At 39.7% G+C, this 15774-nt stretch overlaps 1 protein-coding gene and 1 long non-coding RNA gene across 2 annotated transcripts in view; one reads left to right on the top strand and one right to left on the bottom strand.

The window, feature by feature from the left end:
* sik2b (salt-inducible kinase 2b) overlaps positions 1-15774 on the bottom strand; it is a gene marked incomplete in the record, with an annotated part of 46231 nt that overhangs the window by 14152 nt on the left and 16305 nt on the right. The window contains 5 exon segments of the mRNA XM_036149646.1: positions 1832-1990; positions 3346-3498; positions 5314-5540; positions 10434-10557; positions 12219-12343. Coding sequence (XP_036005539.1) covers positions 1832-1990; positions 3346-3498; positions 5314-5540; positions 10434-10557; positions 12219-12343 — 788 coding nt within the window.
* Positions 10490-12924, top strand: LOC118566674. Its single transcript, XR_004933201.1, has 2 exons — positions 10490-10578; positions 12223-12924. It is a non-coding gene; the product is annotated as an uncharacterized LOC118566674 (long non-coding RNA).

Here is a 15774-nt window from a genome sequence, read left to right as displayed (position 1 = left end):
TCAACCATGTCACCAAAGCGCGCTTGGGTTGAATTCGTTTACAACAACGATGGCTGCCGCTGGAGAGTTGAGGTGTGTAGATTCTGCTATTAGGTCTGTTCTAGAAGATATCGACAGGTTTGTGTGTTGAAGGACTCCTTGGATCCTTACATTCTTTTTGCAACACCGGCAAAAATCGTTAACGCTCGTCTTCTTATGCTAGGCTAACAGTTGAGTCCCATTGACAACAACTATGCGTCGCTTAACAGCCTTATTGGTTGTAGGTCTATCCAATTGAGTGCAGAGGAATTTTTTTTCCTGGTTCGTTCGAAACACGCCGCATAATCACAGCTCTATGGAGCAGTATCAGACTCAAATTCTGACTAGAATTGAGTATGACCATGTCAGGCTAGCGGATCTCTGCATCTCCTCCAGTTTTAACACGGGCGTCTTGGCTGCCTTTCTAGTTACAGCTCTCCTTACCCAGCCAGCCTAGTAGTTCTGCAGTTGTACCATGCTCTTTCAATTTGCCCAAGATGGATTGAAATGTGCGCTACAAGTTCTTGGAGTTGTAAAAAAAAAAAAAAAAAAAAAGGGGGGGGAAACCATGTATTACTTTCCATCCACACCAAATGTAAAGTAGCTCTTTAGTTTATGTTTAGCTTCTCAATCAGAAAGAAAGAAGAATAAGTAAGTTTGTAATGAGATAAAATGTGAAAAAGTTTAAGGAGTATGGATAATTTTGCAAGCCAGTATGCAGTCATACACATACATCATCTGTATGGACTGCTGCAGGAACAAGAAAGCCTGGTGTTGATCTAAAAAGGAGCAGCTTTGCCCATTTCCACATCTGCTTTCTTTAGTGTGCCGAGATAGGAATGCTGTTATCCAACAGGCGCACGCAGAATAGAAATAAAAAACACGTTAAGAGCTAAGACACAAAGAAGCGGCAGTTCACGGGGGGATAAAGAGGTGAAATGATCGATGGGAGTGGAGAAGGACAGAACTGAGAGAAGAGAGGGGGGGGGGGGGGTTAAAAAGAGAAACGGGAGGATGAAGATTGCCCAATGCCGAGGACGAAAAAAAAAAAAGATTTGTCTGCTGAGGGGCGGGAAGTCTGGGTGGTGAGATCGCGGAGGGTAGCGCAGCAGCTTCCTGTCCATGTGTGTTCAGTCAGCTCCGCATTAGGTCACATCATCATCACAGGACCGCTTACATAACCGGGCTCCATTCACGCATATAACATGTCCCCTTACTCACCGCTCCTTCCTGCTTACCAAACACACACAAACACAGAGGGAGCGGCGTACAAGTCATTCTTTATTGAAGAAGGAAAAAAGAGGAGGAGGAAGGGGGGTAAGATGGAAGAGAAAGCTTTAATTGAGCATTCGGTGCTAGCCTGAAGCTGCGTGAAACCGTTGAGACAGATTGAGCGGTGTCTAAATTCTGTAATAGGAGGTCAGAGAAACACCAGGCCTGGAGGTAAAGGTCTCTGGTTGGCACTGATGAAAAGGTGAGCGCGGTGTGTGCGTGTGTAGCTGTGCAGGACGGGCAGCTGTCCTGTCCGATATGAACGCTGGCTGAGTGCTTACATAAGAGGACATGTCAGCTGCACTCAGGCAGGTTGACGCTCCAAACCTCAAAGGAGTCTGGTGCGCACACACACACACACACACATGCACACACACTTCTGCTTCACCCTGAGTGAACACAGCCATCAAAGGAAGTCACAAGCTGATAATGACCGTTATAACTTAAGACTTGAAAACCACCGTGACTTAAGGTGTGACATGAAGGCAGAGAGAGACAAGCGAAAAAAAAACACACACACCCTCATCGTCTTTGGACTTACTTTGGGGGTGCTGATATCCTCCACCATGAAATTCTGCTCCAGGGAAGATGTGGTCTGGGGGAAGGTGCAAGCGTCAGAGGAGGGCTGGGGTACAGCAGGGGGACGCAACAGACGTACGCCCTGCAGGGGCAACCCCACTTGGGATGACCCGCTGGTCGACTGTGAGGTGGAACACAAACACGGAAAAGATGATTAATAGTACGGTTTTCATCCCCACTTCACGCCTTTATAATTTTCTAAAAAAAAAAAAAATTCTGAGTGTAAGAAGATATTTAGAGCAAGAGGTCCACCTCAGTGGCAGCAATGCAGATAGCTAAAGATGTAGCTAATTCATAGATGATAGGTGATTTACTGTTTGACTTTTTTTTCCTTTTTAAAAAAAAAAGCCATTAACAGTACAGACCCTGTGCACTTAGCTCATTCTTTGCCCAAGTGACCTTAACAATATGTTAACATAATATTCAAATACATAAATAAAACTGTGATTTACTGGAGGTTAACCATGGTGTACCACAAGGTTGTGTGCTTGGCCCTAAACTTTCAATATCAATCAAAAAATAAGATACGTTTTCCCCATTTATTAAAAAGCATCAAAACTAACAAGTACCTCCATTTTTTGTTTATATTCACATCCACTACAGCATGTATATTTAATACACTTTTGAGCTAAATAGGAATTATTTGTAATTTCTCATTTTCTGTGGGTTTCAAAACTACTGATTCTATCTATCTTGTGTTGTGATGTTCCTAAATGGATCAAAAACAAAATGAGCAGGTCAGCCTTATCAGTGATTTCTATGCATAGATTATATTTGCAATTTATAAAAGAGCCTAAAAGTCCCTTTATTTGGTGATGCTACAACTTAAAATTGGTCAAGCACTTCCCTGAGAACCTGAAGGTCTCACAGAGTGAAAAGGGATCTGGTCGATCATAGACAAGTCTTGACAAACAAAGGCAAAAATTAGGGAACATTTTTTACATTTTAGCAATAGGCAAATAAAAAAAACAATTGGAAATGATTAGCCTTGTGATAAATGATGTTCAAATTGAAAGAGAAACCAGATTTGTAGTAAAATTACCAAAACCACTGCATGGTTGTGTAACAAAAACAATTACGAATGCTGTAATTCTTCCCAGTAGTTCCACATATAACTTACAGTCAGAAAGAAGAGGTTAATACATCTAAAGCCACAGCTGTAGATTTAATTTTAAAGGTTCATGCAGAGAAGAAATGGATCTCAATAAAGTGAGGCAAACTAGAGAAACTTTCCTGGGGTGTGAGAAGTGCTCACAGACGGGAAAATAATGAATAATGTAATAGAAGGTAACACGTCAAGATCAAGGCTGGCAGAGAAAGACCAAGCGCGAGCACAGAAGAGGTGGATAAATAAATTATCGGGCCGTCTCTGCCCATTTGTTCCAGGGTGCAGGTGTGAATAACACAGCTTTGATCAGAGAGACACGGATACTAATCAGCGTGCATTATTCAGCTGCCCCAAAGCTCTGCTGTTACCTTGATGACGGTTTGTTCAGCGATGGTGCTGGGGCGCCGCTGGCGGGCGTCGAGCCGCTGTTCAACGGGGAAGCTGCAGCGATGCGCCTTGAGCCGCTCCACCAGCAGGTAGTAAATAGCAGCAAAGTGGTTGTAGCTTTTGTTCTGCAGAGACTGGAGGATGACAGACAGGGTAAGCGCTGGAGTCTGCATCTGAAGTTCACTCAAGTTCACACTCTATTTTTTTTTTTTTTTTTTTTTTAAAGATGACTTAACTGTGACTGTGTTTAAGATTTGATGAGATTACGGTGCTTTTTAATCATCCCCATGTGAAAATGGGTTATCGCAGGAGATGGAGAGAAGAGGGAGGATAAAAATACATTTCACAGAATGTGTTGCTAAAGGAATATGCTGCACAAAAAAAAGCAAGAGTATGCACGAAACACCAAACAGCACACAGGGTCAGATAATCCTGACAGAAATTCAGTTGGTGCAGAATAATCTAGACTATGGTGCAGCTTTTATTCATCTTCTTACCACCCTTACTACTTTTATATTAATTTTTTTTATCAAAAAGTTTGTGCATTGCTCTACTTCACAGGAGTACACTGCATATAGCTCTCATCCACCAGACATCCCATAACACTGCCTGCACCGTGCTCAGAAATTATGTGCAACGCCTTGAAAGAAAAGCCTTCGCTTTCTTTGTGCTCCTTTCTTTTTGTCATGTGAAATTCTGTAATCAATGTAGAGATACAAAATCTTCCACAAACTTTGCAAATATTACATAAATGGTACATGTACCAATTATGCTGACATTATCTGCAGGAACACATGTGAAATGAACAAAATGTTATGGCACAACAAAAAAAAGACATGGAGAATAATCAGTTTTAGCAGAGCTTTGAAATCTTAGCTATTAACATTGGCCACTATGTAAAAAGATTATTCGCTGCCACTCCACAGGTTCTGTAAGCTGCATTAAGAAACATCTGTGGGTTCATAAGGCTCACACTGCTAGGGTTTACATCAGGCTGCTATAATTTAAAAACAACTTCATAATCACAAATATTTTGGTCAATATTGAAACCAGTCTTTAGCCCTCAAATATGGATACAAACTGCATTTGTATTGTAGTTAAAAAACAAAAGAACAAAATACTTGGTAAGCAGAATGTGGCAATATCTCCTTTTTTCCATAATCCTTTGAAGCAAAGAGACTTTTCACTCTTTAAATTGAGTCTACTTGTCGTTTTTTATATGTTCTGGGCTCAAACCTTGAAAACGCAATCATGTTTCTGGGTCGGCTAAAGGTAAAATTCTTTACAATTATTTATTATACTGTTAGTTAATGTCTAAAAAAATCCCTTTTTTGATTTTACCTAATCCTGACCTCTTTTACTTGCATTAACATTGATTTATAGCATTTAAAAAAAATAAATAATTAATGAACACCTTAGAAATTATGCTAAACACCTTTTTACATTTTATGGAAAAGAAAGAAGTAAGAAAACACACAAGGCCTTAAAAACAGCAGGATTCATTACATCTCTACCTGTGTGACCAAAATGTGAAACAACCCTAAATTCCTGAATGATTACAACCATTTTCATTATCACATCATTATGCTGGAAGTTGGTGTCTTAATCACATTTTGAATGCTTCATTTCAAAGCTATTGTGGTGGAGAAATTACAGTAGCTGTACTAACATACCCAACCCTGACTGTGTCATTATCCACCGAATGAATTACAAGGAAAGGCAAAAACATCCAAAGTAACCAATAAATGATAAGCTAAACAAACATTGCACATAAATTACAACATTTCTAGGTAGCCAAAATATGGCAAACATCTTACTGTGATTTTCGCCGTCAGCGTTGAGTGACCCAAAGCGAAGGCTCACCATATTTACATCCATGAACACAAATTGGACACAATGTTGCTAACCTAAATCAATATATGCAGAATGATCCCCAGCCAGGCCCTTACCTCTATGGTCTTGTGTTGGTCGATGCCGAGGCTGTGCATGAGGCGGAGGACCTGCTCGCTGTATTCTCCGACGCCCGCCTCGCCCTCTGCAGACAGCGGCTGCTGGTACAGAACCGGCCTCTGCACAGGAACGTCCAGAGTCATCCACTTGTGTTCCTTGATCTGGGCCAAAGACAGACGCTTGGACGGGTCCAGGACCAGCATCCTACGGATCAGGTGTTCACAGTCTAAAAAGGAGGGGATTGAGGGATTAAAAACAGCACCGTAACATTTTTTTTTTTAAAAGCTTTTCTATATTTTAAGACTTCTGTGATATCAAATGAAAGAGCCGGATCAGTTTTTACAACCCAGGATAAACAGAAATAAACTACACGGGTAGCTCAGATGATGTGGGGAAATATCCAAATCTAAAAACTAGAGAATCTGCTATATTCTTGTCTTTCTTGCTCCAAACACTTTCCCCTTCCCTTCCCTCCTAATGAGAGCTCCTCACCTCTAGTTAGTGGCTTGATGGGTTTGACGTCAGACACAGCTGGGTTGTTAACAGGATTACTGTTCCCCTGGCTGCACCCTGCATTCCTGCCTGCCACTCAGCATCCTTCTGCCATTTAGTCCACCCTTTAATCAACACCGGTGGACTCCCGACATAAAATCCCTGCAATAATTCTTTAGCTAATAAATCTTAGGCTAATAAAATTCTTTAGCTAATAAAAATCTGTCCAAAAAAAAATTCCATCCATCCATTTTCTATCTTATAATAATGCATCTGAAAAACTCAAAATGAGATGGGATTACCATAGAATACCTTTAACCAGGGTTATACTTTTTAAGACATAAACGCTTATGTCTGATTCATTTCTAGGTGTTGGGACTGAACTACACACAGAGAACAAAAGAGACAGAGGGGAAAAAAACTCTAAATCCCAGAATGCACAGCATTAACTCATTCTCATGCACAGCTTCATGGAAGGAGGAGCTCCAAACGACTAGTTCTGTTTGTGCTGCAATCAGCCCTAGCACGCCCTTTTAAAGCTAATATGGCCTCATATTCACAGTGCGTCGTCTAATTGCATATTGGCCTTTTCAGTTTAATTCTTTCTCGCTCCTTTTTAAAATAATTTCTTCCAGTAGTTTTGCTTATTCTTTTAATTTTTACCAGGTAGTTTAGTTGAATGTTACTAGCCTCGTTACGAGTTTCTTGACTGAAGCATTTCAACTTAAAGTTGAAATATTTAGTAAATCAATTTTTGTATTTGGAGAAAACTTGTTTGTTTTTATTCTGTATATGTGTTTGAGAACACCAATATACAAATTCACTCCTCAATCTATAGTTCTGTAAAACCACACCTCATCATAAGGCAGGTATTCATAAAACAACAACGGAGAGCCGTTCGGCTGTTGTGTTGCCCCTATTTGGTGATTTTGATCAAAACTACTACCTTTGTTAAATGGCTTGGCTATTTATTAATAGTTATTTAGGGCCAAACACTCCTATCTTTGTACAACGATGGCATCTGAACACATTTACATCGCCTCTATTTTAAAATTACACTTAACTGATTTTTTAAACACTGGAGGTATTTGCTTCAAAGCACAGTATGGGCTCCCTGTATGCAGCTCAAAAAACGAAATACAGGCGGCAAAAATGGAGAACAAGGCAAGAGTCACTAATTTAAACAAAAAAAAGTATGCCTCTAAAAATTAAAGATAAACAGAGAAATAAGGTGGTGACCTGGAAAGGGACGGTTTTACGCACCGATCATTAATGTGCCAGTAAGAATCCAGGTAACTCAAAGTTAGCCACTGTCAGTACCAGTGTGTGAAAATAAAGTCAGAGGAAGCACAGCGATAGGAAATTATTTAAAACGAAACTATATTTTCGACATGTTGAGACACGACTAAGGCTTAATCAGCCAAAGTGCAAGAATTTTGCAAGATAGCAGAAAGGTTTGACGCATTAAAGGAAAGTTGCTCTGTTTTGTCCTTTTTTGAGCTTTTAAACTTTGTTATAAAACAAGCTGGATTTAGAAATGTTAGCAGCTTTTTTGAAATCTCTGAGTAAGAATCTATATTCTGAGACCAACTATTCTGCTAGCATAGTCTTTGTCTTAAGAGGATCATAAAATCCTGTTTTAGAGTGCCTGCTCTTAATGTAAATAATTATTGACCACTCACAGCAGAAATATTTTGAATGCTGTTCTTATGTCTTATTATAGTTATCAAAGATAAACTGGATATGTCTAAAATATGTATTGTCAGAAAAGATCACAAACTGGCCTTGAAATTTGATTTAGTTCCTCTACTTTGAAGCCTTTGCATTGTTAGATTATGAAATATGTTTGACATTTTAACTAGATGCAGAATGACAGGAGGAGTTTAAAACCTTAAATTTACAGAGTGGCAAATAATATGGAGCAGATCTGGATCTTTGAATGATTGTGCTTCCCGGTAAGTAACTCAAAACGGCTAACAGGGGAGAAATAATGTGAATGTGCTAAAAAAGTAAGTAAATTAAAATTAAATTTGCAATCAAGTTAAAAGAAATGCTTTTTTTTTCCTGTATTCATTTAGTCTCTTGGAAACTTGAAGACAATAAACTCAAACATTCTTGCATACCTAATTAAATTTTTTCTACACTTCAGGAGGACATAAAAAACTGACAGAACTCCATAAATTCAGCCTTTTTAAAGATTGTGCAAGAATCCTGTTGAGTTATAGTTGCAGCTTATTCTTGAGTTAAATCTGTTGTGTGGTGCAGAGAATAAAGATATTTGACATACACATGTATGCAAAACTGGGTTTTTTAAACCACAGTTTAAGTAAATATTCTTGGACTTTTTTTCCCCTAGTAAGATGAACCTGGAATCTTCCCATAAAATAAGCAGCAGAACATATTAGAAAGCTTAAGGATCTGTGTGCCAACATTAACTCCCTGCTGCACATCCTCATCCATCCTGCTTCCAACACATGTTTTCTACCTTGGTAGTTCAGCCAAGTTAAATTTATCCTCCCATTAAGTGTGACCTTCTCTCTAGTATTACTTTAAACTGCAGGGTTTTTTTTTTTTTAGCAGATTGTCAATTACATCCTGCTTTATAAGAAACTCACAACTTTTATATTTGTTTGACCCAGCGGGCAATTGAGCGTTTGCTTCACCCAGAAGGGAAGGGAAAAAACTGTGTAAACCTGTTGCCACTGTAAAAACCACATGGCTGCATGGCTGATTGACCGACACGCTGTTCTCTGTAAAAACATCACACCATCATGACCTAACCACAAAGCCATTCAATTTAACACTTGAATGCCCGAGTTGGGCCCGACTTGCAATGAGTTGTGAGATGAGGGAGAGAAAACCAGCATGTTGCAGAGGGTTCCTACGCATCGTTCAAGTAACACTCCAGACTCAACCTTCCAGAGTTCTCAGGGCTTTACATTAATTTTTTAGTGAAAAATACGGAAGCTCACAGTGGATTAAGGGCAGACACACACACACACATATATATATATATATATGGTGGACGGGCTTTAAATTTGACTTCCTTTTCAGGCTTTGAAGTCTGAAAAGGGAAGGCCGGACATGTGGGAGAGATTAGGGATTGAAGGAGGACAAGAAAAAGGAAAAGAAGGAAGCAAAGGGACAAAAAAGCAGGATGAAACACAAGGAAGAGAAGAAAGTAAAGGTCACAAGGAGGGGATGGCAAAACAGGGAAGGAAACGAGGACGGAAGTAAGAGCATAAGGAAGAAAGGAAGGACAAATGAAGAAAAAATGAAAGAAGGAATTTAAGGATGTAAAGAGCTAAAGAATGAACAAAAAAGAAATACACAGAAGGAAAGAATGCAAAGTGGAAGGAAGGAAGGAAGGGTGAAGGGAAGGAAGGCCAAAAGGAGGGACCCCATGAATGAAAGAATGAAGGAAAAACAGAAAAGAGGGCAGGATAAGGACACATTTACATAATTAGAAAAAATAGGGAAAGAAGCGAGGAAGGACGCACATGAAAAGGAAGGAAAGTAAGACAATAAGGAAGAAAGGAAGGACAAAAAGAAAAAAGTGAAAGAATGAATTTAAGAATAAAGAACAAATAAATTAAATACAAAGGTGGAAAGAAGTAAAACTACAAGGATGGAAGGAAAGAAGGAAGGAAGGATGGCCAAAATGAGGGACCCGATGAATAAAAGAATGAAGGAAAACGGAAAAGAAGGCAGGATTAGGACACAGCATTTACAAAACCAGAAAGGGATATAAATGTGGAGATAATTTTATTCCATAATTATTCACGGCTGGAAAACATTGAAATTAAATTCCTGACTTCCTGGAGTCCTGGTGCGTTGAACACGTCAGAGATCTTTAACCCGAAACACCAACACTGAGAGCTGAAGGTTCCCTTTGCCGTTAGGAGACATGTTTTGTGGTTGATAAGTCCGCGCTATTCGCAGTGCTCTGATGTGTTCTGGTGAGCGTTTAGAGCGCGCGGTGCCGGGCTGCGCCGCACACCACTGCGTTAGTCAGAGACGGCGATGAGAGGAAACAAGATGGACTGTTTCTGGATGAAGTAATCAGCACACTGTGTTCCCCCCTGTTCAGGGAACGGGAGGGGGATGGACTGAGGGTTGGAAGGCGGGTTTGAGTTTCATTTTGGCCCATGAGGTGAGATTTTCACTCCCACAATCCCTGCATGTCTGAAAAGAAGCAGAACAGAAAGAAAAAGTCCCTGTCGGAGAGGAGGCCCGGGTCTCTCGGCGCAGACGGACAGGAAGATGTCTCACGGGTCGGGATGGTGACTCAAACCAACATGCAAAGTCTCCTGTGAGTTGCTGGAGGGCTTCGCTGGCTCTTCCCCACGTTACATAAACAGCTTCGGCTCTGGACTTAATCTGCAGCCAGTGAGGTAGCAGAGCTGTTAACAGCAGGGTTGTTCTGAGACAGTCAGCCGGCCTGAGTCACCGCGCGGCCTGCACGTCCTCACCACTCACACCGCCTCGTACCGCTTCCCCTGCTGCAGCTACGAGATGGCCATTTTCTTGTTCCCTTGTTGCATCCACAAACTCTGGTTACAGACCTGTTTTCCTGCCCTAATTATGGAAACGGCCTCCTAGAAAATGCAAACTGTGTCCCTCTCACCTTCAGTCATGAAGTAGGGGATGCGAAACCTTCCTTCGAGGACTCTCTGTCGGAGCACGGGCAGAGTGGGCCCATCGAAGGGCAACGCACCGCACACCAGCACGTAAAGTACCACCCCCATGCTCTGCAAAACAAGATTAGCCAGGTGAGTTTAGGTACAATCAGAAAGATCCAATAGGGACACTAGGAATTGAAAACCTCTTCGTATCATTAAGCCTCAAAATGCAACCTTTAATCTGAGCACATTTTTTTCAATGGGGGAAAAACATCCCATATTATCAAATGCTCATCAGGACATTTCACAAGCTTGGAGTATATGCACTGCAAAAAGAGAACTAAAATTAAGTAACATTTTCTTGATATTTGTGCATTTATCCTTAATTCGAGCAGGTAAATAAGATTATCTGCCAATGGAATGAGTATTTTTACCCTTAAAATAAGATCATTAGATATACTGCACTTGAAATAAGGTGATGGAGATGAATTGTTCCTATTTTAAGTGCAAAAATCTTATTCCATTGACAAATCATCTTATTTACCTGCTCAAATCAAGGAAACATGCTCTTATTTCAAGAAAAAAATTCTTATTTTTAGTTCTATTTTTGCAGTGTGGAGAGAAGGATCTCTAGTAATTCCTCTCTTCCCTCTCTAGGTCTGCTCACTCCACTGGTTTACAACAGAAATTAGTTTTTAGGGTCTTCATGGAGGACGTTTGACTTTGTGCTCAGTGGAAAATTTCTGGGTTAACTTCTTTCAGATCAGTACAGTGTTAAAAGACAAAATGATGACCCTTTTTTTCATTTTCTAAAAAGGACCAGCAGATTTTTTGAAAAATAAAAAAATAAAAAAATGCTGGTAGTGATTATGATGCCATGTACTCCAACAACCTTTTGTAGAGAAACAGGACCACAGTATCTCAGCATTACTAAACGATGGGCATCTCGTTACTTCCCTACATAGTCATCCTATTTTTCTGATCAAAACCTATCTGAAATGTGTGTTGCTGGATAACTCCGTCGTATAGATTAGCCTACTCCACATTTACATTCGTAATGGTAGGTGACAAAAAGACCTTTTCCTGCTTTCTAAAGAATTGGTTGGCTTGTAGATACTGAAATAGTTTTACCATCCTACTCACTGCGCGTGGTGACAACATAAATACGAGTTCTCACCCGGCGTTGTTTGTCACAGTTCCAGTTTAGCTTTTTAATTATTGCTCAGCGTAGATATGACCAGATTTAGGTGTAGTAGCTATTTTCTTGTAGCGGCTTTCCTAATATTCAAAGATCAGCACAAACCTGCCTTACTTGAAAATGGATGTTTTATTGTCGTATTTCATTGACCCAATACTCAACGTATTAAAATAAACTCAGATCTGGTTTTGCGAGACTTTTTGACCTTCCAGATAAGTGTGTTTTGTTATAAATTTTTTCTAAAGCTTGGATTTTTTTTTTAACCCACTGAATAAATGTAAAGTTACAGATCGGATTTTATTTTTTACTTTTCAAAACATTTCTATGTGAGATACTTTACTGCAATAAAGGGTTTTTACCAATCTAATTCATTTGAATCCTTAAACAGATCTTTATTATAACTGTGGCTAGCACAGTGGTACCTGTTTGAATAGTTAAATAAAGAAACTTTTCAGCATTTTTACTCTCCAAGTCAAATTCTTGGACATCAGCTGATTATATCAGCAGTTGCCATGAACATTTATATCTCCCCATGATAAATGAGAAAGCCAAATAACACCGCTGCCTTCTGTTATGTTCTCTGTCATCTTACCCAGATGTCCAGCTGCGGTCCCTCATACTGCTGTCCCTCGAAGACTTCTGGAGCGGCATAAGGCGGGCTGCCGCACCAGGTGGCCAGAGGCTCCCCCGGCTGGAAGAAGTTCGCAAACCCAAAATCTACACCAGGTCAAAAGAGCAGAGGTGAGAAGTTTAGAGGTAATTTCAAAACAACCTCATTTAGCACATAGTGTCAAAAGATGTTATTTCTGCAAAAGAAACCACGTAAACAACTATTGCAACAACCAACATGCAGAAAAAAGCTGTTTCATCAAGTATCTATGTGGAGGTTTTGCATAATACAGTTTGCAGTCCACATTTTTGCACATTGAGGAAATAGGCCTTTGTATGAAGCAACCTCCCTTTGAGACTGACATTAGGTCACTCATACGGGCTCTTATTGGTCGTGTGCAGAATGAACTGAAATTTCATTTTCCGTCTACAGAGGAGAGAGAAGACGGCAACTAATATAAATAAATACGCCAATACAGTCACGTCTGCCTTTTGTTAAAATCCAGTCAAACGATCCAAATCTCTCTGCAGCAACGTTGGCTTCTCTTCGTCACGATTTTACCCTTTTGCATCTTCTCTCCCATTTATGCAAATTAGATATTTTATCAACTACTAATAATATAGTTAATCCCTTTTAACTTTTAATAGTTGCATATTTGTATTTTAAGATATATAGCCCTTTAAAAAAAGAAAAAAAGAAAAAAATCGTCCTGTTTAGTAATCCATTATCAATGGAGGCTGTCAGGGGACCAGACATGTGCACTTTTGTTTCCACCCCCTCCCGATTTCCATCATCTACACCAGTTACATAAACAGACAGAAAAAATGCACTGAAAAACAAATAACAGATTAAAAAAAAGAACAAATCTGTCTTACATAATGGGGCTAGAGGTGGTGTGGGTTCATACTCAATACGCAGCGTGACCGAGTCTGAGACAGCATGTTTAACAACCTCCAACCCCCCCTTAGTCTTTCCTCACTATGAACCGAAACAAACAACAATACATTGCAGAGGAAAGTTAAACTGACCACACATCGACTACAACAAAACATACCAAATTCCCCCAAAAAAACGTGGATTAAGTTTTATGTTGACGCAAGTTTTTCTCTATTCCAGTTTCATGGTCTAAAAACTAACGTGGGAGTCTTTAGATCCAATAGTCGTCCACCTTTTGACCTGCCTTTGATAATCTCTGTTCTGATTTCAACCAAACAGAAAAGTATTATATATATATATATATATTTTTATTATTATTAAAAATGGGATCATAGCAATAAATCTGGATTACAATCCTTATCTTTCCTGGAAAAGATGCAGAAGGTTCAAGTGCAAAATACATGTTCAGATCAGATTTGGGAGGCTGCAGAAATCCCGACAGCAGATGCGAGTCAATTCAAAGCGTTTAATTATCGCGACACGGGTGGCACCAGGTGCAAAATGAAGCAGGAGGTGAGCGTAGTGTAAAGTGTCGGGTTCACTATGGATATGCTGTAGTGTAGACTAACGCTGCTGATGCTGCTGCTGCTGCTGCTGCCAAGGTGAGCCGGGAGATGCAGGCAGAGCAGAGAGCTGCAGCTGGTTTATCGTCAGAAGCTGTGACCCATTTCATGGAGCTGAATACTGAGCAGACGGGTTGACGTCAAACACTCCGGCTCGCTGCAGGACACCAACAGCAGTCTCTGCTCTACAGGAAGGGTGGGTGGTAGTTGAGGGTTGGGGGGGGCTCGGGTGTTGCGCACAGCAGCAATAGCACAATATCAGACGCCTTGCACCAAGTTCGCCTAACATGATATCATGCTGCCGTCATCGGACAGATTACCGATTTAATCACTGTGGTAACAGAGTTAGGACTGCAGTAGACTGTAGCAACTACGTTAAAAAACAGCTCATCATCCATTTTCTCCTCATATTGTTTAAATACCTATAATTTTAGCCACTTCACTCTCCAACTCTTTCTACCCATTCTCTGTTTCAAAACTTTACCCCAGACCTGCTTCTAACATGGACATAAAACCATCTACTGCAGAAGTAGGACTTTATAACCAGGAGGCACCAAGCATTACCAGGGTTCCTACAGCATGAGGGAAGTTAAATTCGAGACTTTTTAAGACTTTTTAATGCCACTTGAAATAAAAAGTTAAGACCAACTTCACGATAAACAAGGTAAACCTCGTTGCGACAACTTCACCCAAATGTTTATTTTAACATAAACTATTACTTTGTGGCCCAGTAGACATGTTTAAAATTTTGAAAAACATTCCATATAGGAATAAAGCTAAACACACACACAAATTACAGATATATTTTTAACAACTACTGAACTGAATGCACAAACTTTGTTTTGTTCCCTACTAAAATAAACTATAAATCAGTATTAAAAACCACAACATAACCAGTGCCAACTCTTTTTCGCAGCTATGGTCCGGCTGCAACAGTTTTAATTGGTTCCGCTATCGGGACGGAACCAATAATAGTTACATTGAGCCGTTCGGTAAATTAAAAATATATATAATTGTGTCAATTATTTTACTGTCTGGTAAGGATTACAAAAACTAAATCCTATATATGACCTGGTAACAATTTTAAGACCTAAGAAAGACTGATTTAAGACATTTTAATGCCAATTAAGGCCTTCGTTTTATATTACAGAATTCAATGCCTTTTAAGACTTTTTAAGGATCCGCGGGAACCCTGATTACATAAATCTTTTTTTGGAAAAGCAAGTAACACTGATGAACTAGACAAACTTCTTTACAAAAGCTTTGACACCCAAAAATGTAAAACAACGAGCCCTCCGTATCTTATCGTGAAACTACAGCAGCAGAATTTCGTTCATCAATTTAGTTGAAAAATATTAATGACTATTATTAAAAAAAAACTTTTCCTTTACTGACCTGGATAAAAAAATTACACAAACATTTAAAAAGAAGTACACTGATTGATTTTTCACCGCTGCAGAAATGAGATGCGTAAACAAAGACAAATTAGTTTTGTGGACGTGCGTTGGTGAATGTTTGCAGTGTCCACATCTCCTAATGGACCGTAAAAAAAAAAAAAACACCTCGAGGGTTTAGGGCGCCGTTAGCAACATCAGTGTGAGGATGGTTTCAATTTAGTAAAATTAAATGGGATTTAATACGCCTGTTTAAGATGGTTTGTGGCAGTCTGTTTATGCTCTTTGTTCATCATGTGAACCTAAAAAAAAAATGACGAGCTTGAAGGAAACCAATTACTACTTTGCAGATCCTAAGGGGCAATAAACAACTGCAAAATAGATCGTAAAGAAATACCAGAAAACAATAAATCTTTTTGCCTTAACAGATTCACACTGCGCTTGTTCTTCTAATCTAGGAACTTCTTATTAAATCGTTTCTCCAGCTCTTTTTCCACTGCCTTCAATCTGTCAACTCAACCCAAAAAGGGATGTTTGAAGTGAAAACATTAAGGGCACTCCCTGCTGCTACTGCTGGACTCTCCTCTGCAGCTGCCATGACTATGACCTTTCTTCTGATTGACCACCAGTTCAAGCTTCATACAA

Source organism: Fundulus heteroclitus, chromosome 18 (genome assembly GCF_011125445.2).
Source record: "Fundulus heteroclitus isolate FHET01 chromosome 18, MU-UCD_Fhet_4.1, whole genome shotgun sequence".
NCBI classification, from domain to species: domain Eukaryota; kingdom Metazoa; phylum Chordata; class Actinopteri; order Cyprinodontiformes; family Fundulidae; genus Fundulus; species Fundulus heteroclitus.
This window is presented reverse-complemented; position numbering and strand designations above follow the sequence as displayed.